At 44.1% G+C, this 18,974-nt stretch overlaps 1 protein-coding gene across 2 annotated transcripts in view; it reads left to right on the top strand.

Moving 5' to 3' along the window:
* The window catches only part of MIB1 (MIB E3 ubiquitin protein ligase 1), a 211,074-nt gene that overhangs the window by 120,355 nt on the left and 71,745 nt on the right, over positions 1-18,974 (top strand). For both annotated transcript variants that reach the window (XM_073550850.1, XM_073550851.1), the window contains exons 10-12: positions 279-386; positions 4,099-4,296; positions 15,272-15,423. In XM_073550850.1, coding sequence (XP_073406951.1) covers positions 279-386; positions 4,099-4,296; positions 15,272-15,423 — 458 coding nt within the window. The remainder of the gene's footprint in view (positions 1-278; positions 387-4,098; positions 4,297-15,271; positions 15,424-18,974) is intronic.

Raw genomic sequence — 18,974 nt, 5'->3', positions numbered from 1 at the left:
TCAGTTTCATCCGAAACAAATTTTGTTTCATTCGGGTTTCACGAAACCCGATCTGACCAAAGTCGCTCAACTCTAGTGAAGAATTATCTTCCCCTCATCCTTTGGAAATACAATACATATTTTTCTGCAAATGTTTAAGAATAAGACTTATTTTTATAACTTTGACATCGTTGTAAATTCTTCATGTTGACAATTTAGTGCATAACAATAGCCAACATCTTGGTTAGATATTTCTGTCAGGGATGAGAATGTAACTATTTAACTATTCTTATTTTTAGGTGAATGGACAGTGTGCTGGACACACAGCTATGCAAGCCGCCAGTCAGAATGGACATGTGGACATTTTGAAGCTGCTCCTGAAGCACAGTGTAGATGTGGAAGCTGAGGTAATGAATTATAACCGTTTGGTTATTAATCTGATCTTGACGTACAATTCCTAAAAGTAAAAATCAGATTTATTTAGGATGGTGGTTGGTGATACAATGGTTATAAATGACAAGTTATGCATAACACCTTCCCTACTCAGCATGTAATAGGGAAGGGGGTGTGTGTATGGAGCAGAGGCCATTACATACAGGTCACATGCTGACTGTGTAATACAGCTGGCACCTGCCACTCTCAGCAGCAATTAAAGCTAGTTCTGATCACCACTGTTTGGAAATGCTGCTGTCAGTCTCTGAGGCAACTTTTAGGCTAGGGTCACATGACAATATTTTTCTCACATCTGAGAGAATCAGGCTGATTATGCTGATCAGGGTGTCTCCATCTTCTCTATTCTGTCAGTCCATGAAAATGGGACTGCATTCAGAAGGCATCTGAGTGCAGTTCTTTGTTTTGCATGGACAGTGACTTGCATGGCTGAATGCCATCCAATGATCTGTTTCAACTCGAGCATTCTGCTATATTTTTTTTTTTTTCTTTTGACGAATTCTGTCTGGGGAAAAAAATTGGACATGTGCACGGCCCCATAGAATTACACTGGTTATATTGCAATCCGATGTTTGGTCGGCTCACACTCATACGGTCATCTCCACAAGCCCTTAAGTGGCGTAATATTGGTGGCACATTTGTGCCAGCAGCCATGGCCCTAACTTCCTGACCACAATCACCCAATGGGTTACTGTAGGAGAGATCGTTATTTGCAAAGACACATTGCTGTATATAGAAAAGGTGATTAAGGAACCCCAGATTCAAGTCCAGGAACAACAAAAAATGAATGGAAAGCGGATTCTAAAATGATTTTAAAAAGTTAAAAAAATAAATAAACAGACGTAAGTTTGCATCACCTTACTTTTACCGATTCAAAAATAAAGCATATTCATTATCGCTATACCTGTAAAAGTCCAATTTATCAAGATCTAAAATGTTTTTACCCATAAAGAAAAAAAGAATCTAAACGCCAGAATTCCCATGCTTTGGATGCCATCACTTCCCCAGATTTGCAATACAAAGCACGTACTCCAAAATAATACCAATAGAAATGACAACTTGGCACGCCAAAAACAGACCCGCATACAGCTCCACCAATGGAAAAATAAAAAAAAAATGTCAGCTCTTGGAAAATGGTGACATAAAACGATTTTTATTTACTTTTTGCAAGCTAAGAATTTTTTTAAGCTAGTAAAGTCAAAGTAATAATGAAACTATATATGTTTGGTATCGCTGTAATCATGCTCAGCTGAACATGTTTTCCTATTTTTCAGTACATTGTATGGTAAAATGTGTGGTATAATTTAAAACTACAACTTGTCCCTCAACAAACAAGACTTCATGCGCCTATGTCGATAGTAAACTAAATGTTACGACTCTTGAAAGAAAGGAAGGAAAAAGCAAAAATGAAAATTGGCTTCATTATTAAGGGGTTAATTTTTCACATTTAAAACTATATTACAACAATTTGAGCCCATCCCAATGGTTTTTAACATGCTGCCTACAGAATAAAATGCACTTTCAGCACTTGACTGCCTCCGTCAGTCCTGTTGGTAATGAATTTTATGGGGTGACAACCCCTCTAAAGGGTTATTCCCATCTTTAAATGTTATCCCTTGTGATGAGCGAATGTGCTTGGCTAACGGGTTATCCGAGCATGGTTGGGTGTTGTTTGAGTATCTTGGGCGTGCTTGAATAATATGTTCTAGTCCCTGCAGTTGCATGTTTCGCGGCTGTTAGCTGCAACACATACTGGGACTGCCTAAGAAACAGACAACCCCGCATGTGTTGTGGCTGTGGGGACTCGAACATATTATTCGACCAAGCTGAAGATACTCTGCTAACACCCGAGCATGGTCGGAATAACGCCTTATCTGAGCATGTTCGCTCATCACTAGATATCATCCATTTATTAGACAGGTGATAGCGGACCCACTCCGTTCATTCTCTATGGGACTGCTGTAAAAATCTGAGTGCTGTACTCTATCTTCACACTCAAATAGAGAATGAATGATGTGGTGGTGCTCATATCTGACTACCACTTCATTCAGACAGGGTCCTGCAGAGTCCTGTCCTTGGGATTGCTTGGGATCCCAACGGTCAAAGCTCCACCGATCCGCAAGTTATCTATTTTTATGCTAACAGAAGACAGCTGAGCAGTGTAGTTTGAAAGTCTCAGTGGAAGCCCTGTGTTATGGCAAGAGGACACTTGTATTGAGGAAAGGCAGTCTGTAAAAAAACAGCAAAAACTGATATTTCCTGGTGACATCAGATTAGTTGTAGCCTTAAATCATGGGTGGTGGCAAGTAATTTTTTGGCCAAGGTAAAATACACTCACTGGCCACTTTATTAGGTACACCATGCTAGTAAGGGGTTGGACCCCCTTTTGCCTTCAGAACTGCCTCAATTCTTCGTGGCAGAGATTCCACAAGGTGCTGGAAGCATTCCTCAGAGATTTTGGACCATATTGACATGATGGCATCACACAGTTGGCGCAGATTTGTCGGCTGCACATCCCTGATGCGAATCTCCCGTTCCACCACATCCCAAAGATGCTCTATTGGATTGAGATCTGGTGACTGAGGAGGCCATTTGAGTACAGTAAACTCATTGTCATGTTCAAGAAACCAATCTGAGATGATTTGAGCTTTATGACATGGCGCATTATCCTGCTGAAAGTAGCCATCAGATGTTGGGTACATTGTGGTCATAAAGGGATGGACATGGTCAGCAACAATACTCAGGTAGGCTGTGGCGTTGCAACGATGCTCAATTGGTACCAAGGGGCCCAAAGAGTGCCCAGAAAAAATTCCCCACACCATGACACCACCACCACCAGCCTGAACCGTTGATACAAGGCAGGATGGATCCATGCTTTCATGTTGTTTACGCCAAATTCTGACCCTACCATCCGAATGTCGCAGCAGAAATCGAGACTCATCAGACCAGGCAACGTTTTTCCAATCTTCTACTGTCCAATTTCGATGAGCTTGTGCAAATTGTAGCCTCAGTTTCCTGTTCTTAGCTGAGAGGAGTGGTACCCAGTGTGGTCTTCTGCTGCTGTAGCCCATCTGCCTCAAAGTTCGACGCACTGTGCGTTCAGAGATGCTCTTCTGCCTACCTTGGTTGTAACGGGTGGCAATTTGAGTCACTGTTGCCTTTCTATCAGCTCGAACCAGTCTGCCCATTCTCCTCTGGCATCAACAAGGCATTTCCGGCCACAGAACTGCCGCTCACTGGATTTTTTTTCTTTTTCGGACCATTCTCTGTAAACCCTAGAGATGGTTGTGCGTGAAAATCCCAGTAGATCAGCAGTTTCTGAAATACTCAGACCAGCCCTTCTGGCACCAACAATCATGCCACGTTCAAAGGCACTCAAATCACCTTTCTTCCCCATACTGATGCTCGGTTTGAACTGCAGGAGATTGTCTTGACCATGTCTACATGCCTAAATGCACTGAGTTGCCGCCATGTGATTGGCTGATTAGAAATTAAGTCTTAACACAGTTGGACAGGTGTACCTAATAAAGTGGCCAGTGAGTGTAGATTTCCCCTTTCAAAGCCATAGAGGTAAATGATAAAATGCTGGCAAGCAACACAGAGAAGCTTCTTTCATAAAATTGTGTACTGGATGTGAACCTGTGTACTGACATGATATCTATTTTGTAGGATAAAGATGGCGACCGGGCAGTCCATCATGCAGCCTTTGGTGATGAAGGTGCTGTGATTGAGGTGCTACATAGAGGGGGTGCAGATTTAAATGCCCGGAATAAGCGCAGACAGACACCGCTGCATATTGCTGTGAATAAAGGCCACTTACAGGTCGTAAAAACACTTCTGGATTTTGGTTGCCATCCAAGCCTACAGGTAAATTATTTCTTGGCACACTATACCAATAATTTTACAAATAACAAATATTTGACATTTGCATAACTTCTGGATTTTATTACTTGAATAATTGTTTGATGACAATACGGAGCCATAATGTCATGAGCAACATCTGAACCAATTCCATCTACCACACGCCATTCATAACTGCTAGAAAACAGTTTTACAAATCTTGTGGTTTTGCCACACATAAGAAAATTGCAACAGAAAAATCTGCAGACACTCCCCTTTTTTTTTTTTAAAGGGTATACAATATGAAGTATACGGTAATTAGTGTTGATATTTTCCGCTTTTAAACAGTAGGGGGAGCAGCTGCTGAAATTTGCCATACCTAGCCAAATCAGTTCTCATACTTTGCACTGATGAGGGCCAATAGCCTGAAACACCGTGTCTGCAAATTGAGATTCTGATTTGGCTTTCATCCTAAGTCATATTGCAAGACTCTTTAAAGGGTCAATTGTGACTTGTAGGATCGCTACTACCAACTGGTGGCGCTATAGAGTTCAAGTCCTCTCTCTCGCTGAAGAGGCAATTTGGATATTATAGTTCACAGTACACCTTCAGTAGAAATGGGCGGGGTCTGCTGTAATGTGTGACATCGCTCCTCCCCTTCAGGATGAAGTTTAGGATCACAGGGCAGAGACATTTAGCTGGACACTGCAAAGGGATACTGACATGTGCACAGTATCATCGAGGTAGGCTGGCCTGATGGTTAGTTGGTGCTGCACTGCTTACGGTTTAGTACAGGATAAGGGTTGGATTCATGGACTGGTGTCTATTACTTATGCTACTGGAGTTCACACATACCTGAGCGCCACTATGGTTACATTAAAAGTATAATACATGATGGGATTAGATACATGGCTCAGCAGACTGAATCACACATGGTTGCCTTAAATTCACAGCTCAGAAGATTGTCACGCATGGTGAGCTTAGATACATGGTTGTGTATTGCATCATACAAGGTGGACTAAATACGCAGCTCAGTACACTGCATCACACATGATGGGTTTAGATACCTGGGTTCAGATGCAGCAGTGAAGCCTCATTTAGCCATCCATGCATCACAGACATCTGAATGGGGCTTTATAGTGACTAAGCAGAGCTCAGTCAGTGCTCTGAGTACAGCAGCGTGATGATTACTCTGCTGAGCTCTGGATACTGCGGTGATGGTAACAGTGAGGACAGAATGGGACAGCCTGATATTGCAGTAATATTACCTAGCTACTGAGCTGTTCTCACCCCTGGGATAGGTCACCTATGCTCTCTTGCTCTGAGTGGGGAGAACAGGGCTGCGGCGGTAATTTTTTGCAGTGGTGAGAACATCTCAGTAACCTGGCATTAGTCATCGCATTAGTTGCGAACTGGGCTCACCCGCTGCCCAAACTTTGTATCACCAGTCTCCTGAACACTATGTGAGCGGTGACAGGGGGAAACTGTAGCTTAGAGCACAGCTCGGTGCTACAGTACAGTTGCATCTGGCTCCCCCTACAGCTGTGAACTGGACAGCCCATGTGACATGCCCAGTACAGCTAAGGAGATGTGGTTGGACACCAAGCGCAGTCTCTTATGCTCAGGGGCCACCCTATTTGCTGTGTTTAAGTGTCATGCTCCAACACATATACACCAGCAAATAAAACTGAGAGCCCCCAACGGCTGCAGAAAAAACAATGAATGAATACAAGTTGAAACACAACAGTTTAGATTTTTAAAATAAATAATTCCAAAATTATTTTTAGAGCACCAACATATTCTGCAGCACTTTACAATTACCGTATTTTTCGGACTATAAGACCAACTTTTTTCCTCCAAAAATGGGGAGGAAAATGGTGTATGTGTCTTATAGTCCGGATGTACTGGCTGTGGTAGGGAGGTGGGGGAGCAATTTCAGCAGAGCAGTGGGTCACAGAGGCAGGAGCTGCTGCTGCGGCTAACTCCTGTGCCGGCTGCTAAAAGAAATGAATATTCACTGCATTCCACGCCCATGGGCGTGGAGGGCAATGAATATTTATTTCTCTTTAATGGCATCCAGGTATGATTGGCCCCATCCCAGTCCTGGTATGATTGGTGCCATCCTTTACTTAACCTGGTATGTTTGGCCCCCACCCCCATCCTAGTATGCATGCCCCATCAGAACACATTAAAAAAAAACAAAACATTGAACTTACCGTCCCGGCGCTCCTTCGCAGCGTCCTGTTCTGATGCCAGCAGCTGCTTAATGCCGCTCACAAAGCGCATGGCAGGGATGTCATGCGCTGCTTGCAAGCCTAAGGTCAGCTGCCGGAGTACTCAATGCTCTGCTGGAACTGTGTGCGCACGCAAAGCAGTGAGTATTCATTGCTCTCTAGCGAGCACAGTGTCAGCCGGGGCCTTCCTGCTGCTGCCGGCGGTCATGTGTGCTGATACATAATGGAAATGAATATTCACCCCATATCATGAGTATTCATTTCTCTTAAGTATCGGCACACATGACCACCGGCAGCTGAGGATGTCTCCAGCTGACACTGTGCTCGCTAAACAGCAATGAATACTCACTACTTTGTGCGCACACAGTCCCGGCAGAGCATTGAGTATTCCGGCAGCTGCCCTTCGGCTTGCAAGCAGCACGTGAGGTCCCTGCCATGTGCTGCGTGAGCGGCAATAAGCAGCTGCTGGCATCAGAAAAGGATGCTGCAAGGAAGCGCCGGGAAGGTAAGCGTAATGTTGTTTTTTTTTTTGTTTTTTTTAAATGTTTTCTGATGGGACAATGCATACCAGGACTGGGATGGGGGCCAGTCATACCAGGTTAAGGATGGGGCCATGCATACTAGGACGAGATGGGGCACTGCATACCAGGGCCGTTCCTATCAGGATAGGGATGAGGGGGACCATTCGTACAAGGATAGGGATAAGTGGGGCATTCATACCAGGGTAGGGATGAGGGGGGCCATGCATACCAGGGCCGTTCCTATCAGGATAGGGATAAGGGGGGCATGCACACCAGGGTTGGGATGCGGGGGGGCCATGCATACCAGGATGAGGCTGAGGGGGTCATGCATACCAGGGTAGGGATGAGGTGGGCCATGTCTATCAGGTAGGAGGATGAGGGGACCATATAGACCAGGATAGGGGATATTAAATACAGAATTGACCGTATTTTTTGCTTCAGTTCTTTTTTTTTTTTTTTTTTTTTAGTAAAGCCATCAAAGAAGACTCAGTCTCCAAAAATTCAGTTTAAACAGTAGGCAAAAAGGCAGCAACACTAGCCTGCCCAGATCTTGGAACAAATGCACTGCAGGGTGCAGCCAGCCCATAAAGCAAGATGTTAGCAACAGAGGTGCAAAATACCAGATCAACAGCCACTCTCCACCTATATTTTTCGGGGTGTAGCCGGGCTCGAACATGTCTTGTCTCGCATGAGGGGTGTTCACACTGTGATGCAATGAGAGTGTGCTGGCCAGCCCGGCTAATTGAAAAGTAGGGGCGTGACTAAAGGGGGCTTTACACATAGTGATATCGCTAGCAATATCGCTAAAGCGTCACCGATTTTGTGACGCAGCAGCGATATTGCTAGCGATATCGCTATGTGTGATACTTACCTCCGACCGGCTCCCCTGCTGGCTATCGCTGATCGCGCGAGATCGTCCACGTCTGTTTCTCGTCGGCTGCCTCCTGCTGGGCTTCCTGCTGGCGCCGACGAGCGACGTGTGGACGCGGGCGGGAGGACGTCATCATCGCCGCATCTGACAGGTAAGTTACGACCACTGCTACGTCTCTACGTCGCTGTGAGATCTGCCTGTTTGGCAGCTCACTAGCGACCATTTAGCAATGCACCAGCGATCCTGACCGGGTCGTATCGTGGTCGGGATCGCTGGTTCATCGCTAAATGTGAAGGGGGGAAGGGCCCCGTCACACATAGCGACTCACCAGCATTCCCGACAATGATATCAACGTGTCAGGATCGCTGGTGAGTCGCTATGTGATCGCTGGTGAGCTGTCAAACAGGCAGCTTCACCAGCGATCAGCACCAGGGATGCCGAGCGCGGCGTCGCTGTGTACATTAGTTACCAGCGCGCTGATGCAGGGAGCTGGTAACTAAGGTACACATCGGGTTTCTAAGCGGACCGCGTCACTTAGAAACCCGATGTGTACCTTGGTTACCAGCTCCCTACATCAGCGCGCTGGTAACTAAGGTACACATTGGGTTTCTAAGCACCACGCGCTGCTTAGAAACCCTGCGTTTACCTTAGTTACTAGCGTGCTGATCGCTGGTCTCCCACCTGTCACACGCAGCAATGCGTGCTGGCCAGCGGGAGACCAGCGATCAAAAAAATGTCCTGGCTATTCCAGGACGATCAGCGATAGCCGGCAGGGGGGCCGGTCGCTGGTCAGTGTCACACACAGCGATCTCGCTAGCGAGATAACTATGTGTGACGGGGGCTTAATAGGCTGTGAACCAGACACTATGCAGTACCCTTGTGTGAACAACGCCCTATGCGGGCCTTTATTGTGCAATTGTATACTGGGCAGTCACCCCCTTCGGGAATGGATAGGTGGAGAGTGACTGTTGATCTGGTATTTTGCACCTCTGTTGCTAACATCTTGCTTTATGGGCTGGCTGCATCCTGTAGTGCATTTGTTCCAAGATCTGGGCAGGTAAGTATTGCTGCCTTTTTGCCTGCTGTTTAAATTCAATTTTTTTTTCCTTAATTTCCTCCTCTAAAACCTAGATGTGTCTTATAGTCTGAAAAATAAGGTAAGTGGGAACATGTGCAGACAAAAAGACGTTACAAAGTAACACACAGTTCAACTGGAGGATTTAGGGTTCCCCTCAAGCTTACAATCTATATATTGTTAATGATAAAATAAAAATTGCGGCACATTCTCTTTAAGAAATTCTTAAAATATTTTCACAAACAGCAGAATCATTGAAGCGTTTTTTGTGACCAAGAATTGGTTCAACATGTGTGAATTTTTTTTTTTTTTTTTTTTTTTTTTAAGTCTTTCAGGACAGTTGCAGACATTTTTGCAACACATTTTCCTGTGTATATGTACCCTTAAAGGGATTGCCAACTACCTTTTTTTATTTAATAAGAAAAATAACAGGATAGCATGGTCCAATATATATAATATGCACTCCCTCGCATGTCTGTACCACCTGAATTAGGCGTCGTATTCCAGTCATATGGACATGGAACTGCTGCAGCCAATCACTGTGTGCAGAGGCAACTGAAGCAGCCATGTCTGTGACACTGCTAGAAGTGGAAGCAGGGTGGGAAACCTAGCTAGTAGAAGTGAGCTTTAGCAATGAGCAAAAAGATTTCAACTACCCATGTCCATCATAAAGTTCTGTAATCCGTTGTAGCCAGAGACTAGTGCAGTGTTTGCTTCAGCACCAGTCATCTTCTGCCCGGCATCTTGTACACCTCTGTCATTTACTAGGCCTTTATGATGTCACATGAAGCCTAGTAAATGGTAGAGGTGCCTAGGGTGAAGGGCAGAGAATTGCTGCAACAGAGGATCAACATGGGCGATGGACTAGGTTAGTGAAAATCCTTTTGTTAGTCTCTAGGGTATATATATTTTGATTACTTTTTGACTATGCTGGGCTGTTTTAAAAATAAAACAATGGATGACAGCTTTAAATGTACCGCTCAGCTTGTTTCACCTGCAAAAAAAACAAAAAGCAAAATATAAAACAAACTATACACAAAAACTGTTTTGACTATATGGTAATTAACTACCCTTGTAAAATCATTGTATGACAAGGTCTATGCAATCTTTATGCTTGTAAAAGCTTAGAAAGCTTGAAAATGTAGAGGAAATGAAACTGCACGCCAGAAATATTTTAAGTCTGCATAGCGTTTTACTTGATGTGACATTTCTGGGTCATATGCCATTCTTTTTCCCCTATAATATGGTATCTCTAATGCAGACTACATTTCCCATGATCTTGTAAGCTTTGCAGAAGGGGACATCGCATTGCACTTACTCTGCTTTGAGTCTTATCAGCAAGTGATAGATGAGTCATATAGAACGTCTGTCCCTTCACACGGTCTGTGTATACTATGTGATGCAGCTTCAGCCTGTCTCCTGCTTGTGATAGGCTTATTCCTGTCAGTTTTGTTTCAGGAGGTGGCAGTGAGCAGCTTTATCTCATAGGATTCATGTATGATGCACACAGCATTTACTGATTTCAGAGACTAATTGTACTAATTATTGTTTGAACTCGCCTTCTTATCATAGTACTAAGGCAAAATTTATACCCTAAAGGGGTTGTCCACTTTCAGGAAAGGTTGATTGCACATGCTACTCAGCTCAGTGACTGGCTAGACATAAGATGTTGACATGATGTCACCCCTGCAGCCAAAACACTGATACTGGAGCAGTGTCTGGGAACGTGGGCTGGTCCCACAGAGGACGAGTACCTGCAGAGTTGATTTTAGGTACCATACTTTACACAGTTTGTGACCCACTTTCCAGAAAGCAGAAACCCCTTTAAAAGGCCTGTGCAGGAGCACATAGAGATGGCAAAGGAAGGTGGCATTACTTGTCTGGGAGCTTCTAGCTGTGATTTGATTGGTGATGATTTCATCCTGTAGATGGGATGAAACAAATGGCACAGCTAGAACATTGCTGGTGTCACTCTTATATGTATGATAAGTAGAGTGCTGGAGCACTGCTTTATGATACATTAGAAAGGTACAGAGCGGTTCTTCTAACAGGCGAGCAGACTTTACTTACACCAGATAAACCCCTTCAGTTAGGCTAAGCCTGCACTCACAAATTCGTGTCTAGATTTATATTTATGAGAATGTCATCCATTTTATATCTATTTCATCTGTGTTTTCTCATCTGTCTTGAAAAAACTGAAGGCAGTAGAATGAACTTATTTTAATGCATTGTCTCTTAAGGTATGTTCCCACGGTCAGTAAACGCTGCGGGTTTGACGCTGCGTACATCTGCAGCATCAAACCCACAGTGACAAGATGTTACAGCATAGTGGATGGGATTTCTTGAAATCCCATCTCCACTATGCGTTCAGAGACGCCCGTGGCATCTTTGCGTAAACGATCATGCGGCGCGTCTTTCCATACCGCTGCATGTTTGTTTATGTTGCGGAAACGCTCTGTTTCTGCTGCATAAATTACCCATAGACTATCATTATATGCGGTAAAACCGCATTATCTTTCTAGTCACATGCGTATTAAGTGCTGGAATGCAACTCACTGCGCATGTGAACTAATTTAAATAATGTCTTACCTTGTGCCACAGCCGGAAGTTCACGTCCACTGCAGCTCTCACAGTGAGATGAGCTGACCGTGAGAAATGCCGGAGATGGGGTTATCGCCGGTCACTTGCCAAGTTCTCACGGTCAGCTGATCGAGAGAACTGCAGTGCTGGTGACAGCCGGTGGTCATCTACAAGCTCCGCTGTGTCTGGATGTCAGGGTGGATGGTGGCATAATGGCATCGTTCAGCCTAACATCCAGATTTAGCAGAGCTGAACTCGTCGTTGGACTGGTTATATATCTTCTCGGTGGACAGGTATGGTATACTGTTGCTTTTTTATTTTATTTTTCTTATAGGAGATCGTGGGCTTTGGTGGAATTAGGCGATGCAGTAAGTATGGTTTAATTAAGATCTATTAAAGGAGTCTGTCATTATTTCAAATAAAAGACTTTATTCTGGCTGTGTCTTTATTAACCATATAACTATAGGATTAATAATGGAAGGTGTCTTATAGATGCTTCTCCATTACTAATCGCTGGGCTTGATGTCACGTGACAATACAAAGGTGATATCAACCCCACAAATATGAACCCCACTTGCCACCGTTACAGAGTAAGTGGGAAGAGACGGGTAAAGTGCCACAATTGGCGCATCTTTGAATGTGCCAATGGTGGAGTGGCTGCCGGCTGCTACTTTTAGGCTGGTGAGGGCCAAAAAATCCATGGGCCTTGCTAGCCTGAGGATGCCAGGCTGCAGCTGTCTGCTTTCTCCCTGGCTCGTTAACAAATATAGGGGGACCTAACGCCCTTTTTTTTTTTTTTTGAGGGGATCCCTCTATCTTTGCTAACCATCCAAGGTAAGCACACTGCTGCGGCCTGGTATTATCAGGCTGGTAAGGTTCATGGATATTGGCTCCTTACCAGCCTGAAATACCAGTCCCAGTAGTCTGTTTTACTCTGGCTAGTTAATATATATATATATATATATATATATATATATATAATATAATATGGGGACCCCACGCCATTTTTTAAAATTTTTTATTTATTTATTTATTAAAAAGGAGTTGAGCGCTCTCTGTCCTTTCCTCCACTTCCTGTGTTGTGTATTTCTGGCTTTGTCACAAAATTTGCTATTATGTAAATTAGTACACATGTGTAGTAAGTTGTGTTCCCGCACTTAATACTCATGTGACAAGGAAGATAATGTGGTTTTACTGCATCTAATGATGGTGAATGGGTAATTTACGCAGCGGAGACTGAGTGTCTCAGCTACATAAATTGATATGCTACGGTCTAGAAAGACGCGCCGCATATCCATCTCTGTGGGTGAGCCGTGGGCATCAGTGCACACATAGTGGGCATGGTATTTCTTGAAATCCCATCCACTATGCTGTAACAGCTGTACTCTGCGGGTTGGATGCTGCCGATGTACGCAGCGTCCAACCTGCAGCGTTTACAGACCGTTGGAACATACCCCAATATATCTGCAAACAGGAAATCACTTTTTTTTCCTTCCCAGAAGTCACCTTTCAGGCTATGTGCCCACGTTGCGTGTTAAAACGCACCCTAAAAACCGGACTCCTTCCCAGAAATCGCGCATTTTTTTCTGCGCGATTTTACCGCGATTCTGTTTGCGATTTTGCCCCGATTTTCTCAAGCACTTTCCAAGCGATTTGAAGCATCGCTTGGAAAGTGATAGGTTGGTCACACTCGTCACACATAGTGTTTGACAAGTGTGACCAGCTTTTTACTATTGAGGCCGCCTATGCGGCATCAATAGTAAAAGATAGAATGTTAAAATGCTAAAAAAAAAATAAAAAAAATCGGTGTATATTTACCTTCCAGCGTCCCGCGCCGCCTTCCCGGGCCACAGCGTTTCCAGTAATGCCTTGCGAGACCTGTGATGACGTAGTCTCGCGTTACTATAGCGATCTCGCGAGACCGCTAGTCACGCGAGACCTACGTCATCACAGGACCGTGCCGCAAGGCATTACTGGGAACGCTTAGGCCGGGAATGCAGCGCGGGACGCCGGAAGGTAAATATACCCCAATTTTTTATTTTTTATTCTTTTTTTTACAGGGGTATGGTACCCAGGGCCTGGAGGACAGTCTCCTCTCCTCCACACCGTGGGTACCAACCGCACATGAGACGCATAACTTCCCGCATGGTGGGCATAGCCACATGCGGGAAGTAAGCGATTCTCATGCATTCCTATGGGTGCGGAATCGCGGCAATTCTTTGCGATTCCGCACAAAAGAATGACCATGCTGCGATTTTTTTCCGCGATGCGATTCCGCAGCGGAAAAAAGCGCAGCATTAGCACAGCATGTGCGGAATGCCATAGGAATGCATGGGGGGCGTTCTGTACACGATTTTTAAACGTTTTCGCGCCGAAAATCGCGGCAAAAACGCTTAAAAATCGCATCGTCGGCACATAGCCTCAATTAGCTTTATTTCAAGTGACAAAAAAAAAAATGCATGCAACGAAAAGATGCATCAAAAACGCAGGTGACCTGCCAGTGACCTCAGATGGAGATTTCACCTGTGTCAAATCCTGAGCCAATACGGAACCATTCCTGACTGTGGGAATATTCCATGAAAGGAAACCTGTCAGCTGATACATGCTGCTCAAACCGCAGCTATTTAAAAGTATGTTTTTCTGTTTCACACCGCAGCGTTTCAGAGACAAACGTACGTGGCTGGAATACAACAGCTAGTGGCTGATACATACTGCCCAAACTGTGAGCAGCATGCATCAGGTTCCCTTTAGAAATGAATCCGTGAAAACAGACAAAACACAGATTGAAAACTGAAGTCCAACGTACATTTTATATGGATTCCCCACAGACTTTAATGGCCGAGTCTGGTCCGCAGAATAGATGAGAGTAGGACCTGCTCTGAGTCTCACAGGCTGGACTCATGGATCTGTTTTTAAAGCTGATGTGTGTGTGGATCAGTGACACACTATGGGTCAGCGTGCTATCAAAACACAGCACATGAAATAGTACAACAGATGTGTGAATTTCTGTTTTTTACTTGTCAGTATTTTATTATCTATAGATATATATCGTTATGATGTCAGGTCTGAAGCCAGCCATACACTTTAGACTGTCTGCTGAACCCTTCAGTGTCGCCAGGGTCCAATGACATTAATCTAATGTGTTTGAAGGGGTAAGGGTGCGTTCACAATGGCATTTTCACAGCAGTGAAATCTTCAGAACTGAAATGGTGCAAATAAATTTAGTGTTGCACTAACAACTGCAACATAAATTGTCATGTTGTGGATTTCAACTTTGCAGCACTTGTTACTTTAGGCTGCAGATTTTTTCCGTGTGCATGAGATTTCGTAAAGTCTCATCCATAGCGCGTTTGCTGTAAATGCAGCAGATATTTAGGCTGTAGAAACTGCTGTTTTTCCCTGTGGACAGATCCGCTCAGGATTAGACGTGCAACTATAGGATAAATCCTGTGTACCTCAGTAGTCATGAACTCTTGGTTTGTATCGCCCCAATAGAAAATTGAAATGTCTCAATATGCACAATATGGCTGTCATGTATTGTAAAATATACACAACAGAGAGGTTCTAGTGTTATTTTTTTTTTCTCATCCATTTTGCATTAATCACTGGACAGTTCTGTATTTCTTTTCCATGTCACAAATAAACGCTTTAGATACCAGAAGTTTGTACTAACAGGTGAGGTAGTAGTCCAGCGGATAAAATTGTGTTATTTGGTTCATAGGATTCAGAAGGTGATACTCCCCTACATGACGCCATCAGCAAAAAGCGGGATGATATTTTGGCTGTGTTGTTAGAAGCCGCAGCCGATGTCACCATTACCAATAACAATGGATTTAATGCCCTTCATCACGCCGCGCTGAGAGGAAATCCCAGGTAATGTCCAGACATTATTCTTTTCTTAGCATGTGATGCACCTGATCCGGTGTCATGTCTGTAATGCTGATCTCACTGACTGTGGTTTCAGGGCCTGAGCAGGAGAGCAATAGATTTATCAACCTTTTTCATTGATTGCAAAATTAAATTGAACTACTCTATAGTTATTTGGTTGTTTTATTTTTGTGGCATAGCATAGTGTAACATTTAACAAAGATGACCTAATAGGAGTGTCAATTACTTTCAGTCCAATTTAGAAATGAGAAAAAGAAATGTCACAAATTTAAATGGCTCGTCCCAGAGACAACATGTATCGTGTATTATTATAAATGCAGTCACTGATTTCCATGGCATGAAATGCAGGACGTTTCCTGTTTTGGTCCCATTGTGAATCACATGCAGGATAAAATGGTTACCGGATATGCTGTGTTTTAGGCTGAGTTCACACGTGGCGTTTTTTTCGCGTTTCCGTGGCGGTTTTAACCAAGAAAAATAAGCATCCCATGCATTCCTATGGGATTCCGCAATGCTGTGCTAATGCTGCGGTTTTTACCGTGACGGAATCGCTTCGCAGTAAAAAACGCAGCATGCTTATTAATTTCGCGGAATCGCGGCGATCCCGCACCCATAGGAATGCATTGTTCTGCTTACTTTCCGCATGTGGCTGTGCACACCATGCGAAAAGTAAGCAGAACATTTGCGGATGGTACCCACGGTCTGGGGGAGAGGAGACTGTCCTCCGGGCTTTGGGTACCATATCCCTGTAAAAAATAGAATTTAAAATAAAAAATATTGTTATTCTCACCTTCCAACGTCCCGCGCAGCCTTCCCGCCTCTCTCCACGCTCCCGGTCCCAGTAAGACTTTGCGAGCGATGACGTCCATTCTCGCGGGTTCGCGAAGTCTCGCAGTCATTCGCGCGACGTCATCGCGAATGACCGAGAGACGTCGCGATCCCGCGAGAACAGACGTCATCGCGGTAATTGTAGCAAAGGATTACTGGGACCGGGAGCGTGGAGAGAGGCGGGAAGCCTGCGCGGGACGTCGGAAGGTGAGAATAACAATATATTTTTTTTTTTTTTATTATTTTTTACATTCTGTCTTTTACTATTGATGCCGCATAGGCGGCCTCAATAGTAAAAAGTTGGTCACACTCATCAAACACTATGTTTGACGAGTGTGACCGACCTGTCAATCAGTTCTCCAAGCGATGCTCCAGATCGCTTGGAAAACGCTAGCAATTCTGCAAGCTAATTACGCTTGCAAAATGCTAGTTTTTCTGCAGGAAAATCGCGGGAATTTAAAATGCGATTTTCCCGCGGAATAGAATTCCGGAATTCTCGCGGTATTTTCCGCGAGAGTTCCGCTACGTGTGAACCCAGCCTTAGTGTATTTTATCACAGGTTGCTGATCGTTCCAAGAGGATGTGAGTCCATATAGGTGCAGAGTAGCAAGCTGCTCTTATCTTCTGTTAAAGATATGCGTATTTACATTGCTGCACCATGAGGTACAGTTGTGCTCAAAAGTTTACATACCACGGCTTTTTCTCTACTCATAGTTAGTGGTTGAGTGAAGCCATTTATTGTCAAACTACTGTGTTTTCTCTTTTTGAATCATAATGACAACCCAAAACATCTGACCCTGATCAAAAGTTCACATACCCCATTTCTTAATACTGTGTGTTGCCTCCTCTAACATCAATGACATCTTGAAGTCTTTTGTGATAGTTGTGGATGAGGTTCTTTATTGTCTCAGATGGTAAAGCTGCCCACTCTTCTTGGCATAAAGCCTCCATTTCCTTTAAATTCCTGGGCTGTCTAGCATGAACTGCGCACTTGAGATCTCCCCAGCGTGGCTCAACGATATTGAGGTCAGGAGACTGAGATGGCCACTCCAGAACCTTCACTTTATTCTGCTGTGGCTAATGACAGGTCAACTTGACCTTGTGTTTTGGATCATTGTCATGTTGGAACGTCCAAGTGTGTCCCATGCGCAGCTTCCAAGCTAATGATTGTAAATTTGCCTCCAGTATTTGCTGATAACGTGCTGCATTCATCTTTCCTTCAACTTTGACCAAGTTTCCTGTGGCTTTGTAGCTCACACATCCCCAAAACATTAGCGATCCACCTCCGTGCTTTACAGTAGGAATGGTGTTCCTTTCATCATACGCCTTGTTGACCTCTCTCCAAATGTAACATTGATGGTTGCGGCCAAAAAGTTACATTTTGGTCTCATCACTCCAAATTACCTTGTTCCTGAAGATTTGAGGCTTTTCTCTGTGCTGTTTTGCGTATTGTAGGCAAGATACTTTGTGGCATCTGCACAGTAATGGTTTTCTTCTGGCGACTCGAACATGCAGGCCATTTTTCTCCAAGTGACTCCTTATTGTGCATCTTGAAACAGCCACACCGCTAGTTTTCAGAGAGTCAGAGTCCAATATTTCAGCTGATGTTATTTGTTTTTTTTTTCCTTTGCATCCCGAACAATTTTCTTGGCGGTTGCGGTCGAATTTTTTGTTGGTCTACGTGATTTTCCATTTGCTAATCACAGTTTGAACGCTGCTGACTGGCATTATCAATTCCTTGGATATCTTTTTGTATCCCTTTCCTTATTTATACAGTTCAACTACTTTTTCCCGTAGATCCGTTGACGATACTTTTGCTTTCCTCATGACTCACAATCCAGAAAATTCAGTGGCTGGATGAAAGATGCAAGAGTCTGTCTGGATCCCAGAAACTCACTCCCCTTTTATGCACACACACTGATTACAGGTCACAGGTGAGGATGTTGCCTTCAGTAGCCATTCAAACCCATTTGTGTCTTCTGTGCATGTTTTCAGGCCAAAATCTCCAGGGTATGTGATCTTTTGATCAGGGTCTTTTGGATGTTTTGGGTTGTTATTATTATTTAAAAAGAGAAAACACATTAGTTTGATAATAAGTTCCTTCACCCAACCACTAACCATGAGTGGAGATAAAGTTTTGGTGTTATTCTCTGAAAAAAGGCCAAGAAATCAAAAATTCTACCGGGGTATGGAAAGTTTTGAGTACAACTGTATATGTGCACCAACAGGAGCATCTTGATTGGCAACGTGACAGGTTCATGTGTTTTATTTACTTAGGCCTTTGCAAAAATGATATTTTCTTAACGACCGCTGATAAGCCTTTTAATGGTGGCAGTTAAGGGTACTTATTCCTCAGCGCTGAGAAAAAAGTGTATAGCGCCCCCCCACGTTGGAAATTCTCCGGGGCTTCGGCTACCGGGGGTAGCTAAGAACCCGAAGAATATGATTTGGTTTGGATTTTACCGACCCCATTGCTGCGATCACTGTTGTTCTCAATGGAATAACAGCGACTGCAAAAATAAAAGGTTGGTTTCCCATTTAATTTCTCTCCCCTCTGACATGATCTAGCACATCAGAGGAGAGAGAAATTAGGTCCCCCGAGCACCCCTCCGGTGTTCCTGAACCCTCCTGCATCCCCCGGCCGTCGATGTCATCTTCAGGGAAGAAAATGGTGGGCGCAGTGCGCCCGCCGAGATCTGCTGGCTGGC

Source organism: Dendrobates tinctorius, unplaced genomic scaffold (assembly GCF_039654945.1).
Source record: "Dendrobates tinctorius isolate UK_male_01 unplaced genomic scaffold, ASM3965494v1 ptg000171l, whole genome shotgun sequence".
In the NCBI taxonomy this organism is placed as follows: Eukaryota; Metazoa; Chordata; class Amphibia; order Anura; family Dendrobatidae; genus Dendrobates; species Dendrobates tinctorius.
This window is presented reverse-complemented; position numbering and strand designations above follow the sequence as displayed.